The following is a 1,885-nucleotide window of genomic DNA, read 5'->3' as shown; positions in this document are numbered from 1 at the left end:
TTTTCATAAAATTATTAAAAAAAAATATTCAACCATTTTTATAATTAAAACCTCTGTATCTTCTCATTAAAATCGATTATACGTTTATTTATTTTAAAAAATAATGATCTTTTCACGAAAATTAGCTGTATATATGATATCTAATGATATACATTATAAAATAAAATCAAAAACCACTAAAAGAAGTTATTTGTTTACACTTATCCAGGTTAGAATATCCAAAATTACTATAAAATCAACACAAAAGAAAAAAAAAAGTTCATTTAAAATTCTTAAGAATGTTCATCCTAATTATTAGTTTAATTCATCTCTGTAATAGGCTAACGGATGACACATTCACTGTTTTTTTTAAATACTCAAAAACTTTGTGAAATTAGAGAATTGCTTATATACCAAAACAAAATATTTATATGTTTTTTTTAATAAAACAGATAAACCATCAATTTATTGAAAAACACCTGAAAACCTTTATTAGAAAATAAGAATAAATTCACATCTATAGTTTTAGTGTTATATTGTCTCTAAACTCTCATGCTAGTTTTTATATAAATGTGTTTTATTTTTATTTTTATTTTTTTAAAAAAAGTGAACAATGTGTTTTATTTTTATTTTTATTTTATTTTTTTATTAAAATACATGTGATTTATTTAATTTTTATCAATCAACTTCAAAAAAAAAACTTTTTAAAAAATAAAAAATAAAAAAAATAAAAAGTTGATTAAAAAATGGAAAAAAAATTGAGAGCTAAAGTTGCTAAACAAGCATTCTAAAATCGAGTTCAATTAAAAGGATAGTTCAATGGTAGACTAAAAATTCAGTGTAAACTACGACAGTTATCATAGTATCTATACTAGAACGTATCGCTATACGAGTTCATGTAGTAATACCAAGAAACTACGAGTGGTGTATGTATACTGTATGATATGTAGAGAATACGTATCTCTAGGGGTTCGTGAGATCAAGTTGGGTGCAAAACGGAGCAGCATTCCTCTTCCCATTCAGCACTCCACCAGAGCAACCAGCCCACCGCCGTCACAGCCAAAGTTAGTATGAAAACGATCCAGATGCTCAGATTCATCAAGGTCACCGGATCTGAAGACCAGCCCTGTTTCCCTCCAACCTCTTCGACGATCGTGACCTCCTTCACTACCTCAGAACTCCCGATCTCTTCTTCGGGATTCAGCGCCGGCGTATCCATTGCGATCGGTTCTTTCTTGTTATCAGCTGCAGCGATGATCGAGGCCTTTTTGCAAAGAATGATTAGATGGGAAGTGGAAAATGGTTGAGAATTAGGATTTTGACCTCACCTCGAGTGGATCCGCAGCGAGTATATCCGGATCGGTGACGGGGGCGGTGGGTTTTGATGGATCGGCGGTCATCTCGTCGGAGATGGTGGAGAAGGTGGAGGCGAGGCTTTTGGCGACGATCTGAAGCAGAGGAGATGGATAAACGATGGAGGAATGGATCAATCGATGAAGAAAGAAATGGAGATGTTAGGGCTTGGATTGAGTACCTTTGGGGGCTTTGTTGCTTCGATTGGATTGGAATCGGATCGCTTCGATTGGGAATGGGAATGGGAATTCTCCTTCGGTTTGGATCGGATCGGGGCCTTGAGGGTTTGGAGAGACGAGGGTTTCATGGCTCGGCGGGAAGAGAAGCTCCGAGAGAGATAGGATAGATGCTGGAACTCTCAAGGGAGGGTTTATATAGAGAGAGAGAGAGGGAGAGGGAGAGGGAGAGGGAGAGGAAGAGAGAGAGAGAGAGACCAAAGGCGGGAATGGTTCTTGTGATCTCCAGTGGCGCGTGGAATCTGGACCGTCCATCAAGGCAGTCTCTTGAATGTTTAAGAATTTAAAATAAAATAAAATATATTTAATATTTTTTT

At 35.5% G+C, this 1,885-nt stretch overlaps 1 protein-coding gene across 1 annotated transcript; it reads right to left on the bottom strand.

The window, feature by feature from the left end:
* Positions 1-794: 794 nt before the first annotated feature.
* Positions 795-1,659, bottom strand: LOC120272668. Its single transcript, XM_039279543.1, has 3 exons — positions 1,514-1,659; positions 1,308-1,427; positions 795-1,243 (listed from the first exon to the last, which is right to left on the bottom strand). The coding sequence occupies exons 1-3, from the start codon at positions 1,637-1,639 to the stop codon at positions 959-961; spliced, it is 531 nt and encodes a 176-aa protein (XP_039135477.1). The 5' UTR covers positions 1,640-1,659; the 3' UTR covers positions 795-958.
* Between the last annotated feature and the right edge of the window lie 226 nt (positions 1,660-1,885).

This window comes from Dioscorea cayenensis, chromosome 11, assembly GCF_009730915.1.
Source record: "Dioscorea cayenensis subsp. rotundata cultivar TDr96_F1 chromosome 11, TDr96_F1_v2_PseudoChromosome.rev07_lg8_w22 25.fasta, whole genome shotgun sequence".
NCBI classification, from domain to species: domain Eukaryota; kingdom Viridiplantae; phylum Streptophyta; class Magnoliopsida; order Dioscoreales; family Dioscoreaceae; genus Dioscorea; species Dioscorea cayenensis.
This window is presented reverse-complemented; position numbering and strand designations above follow the sequence as displayed.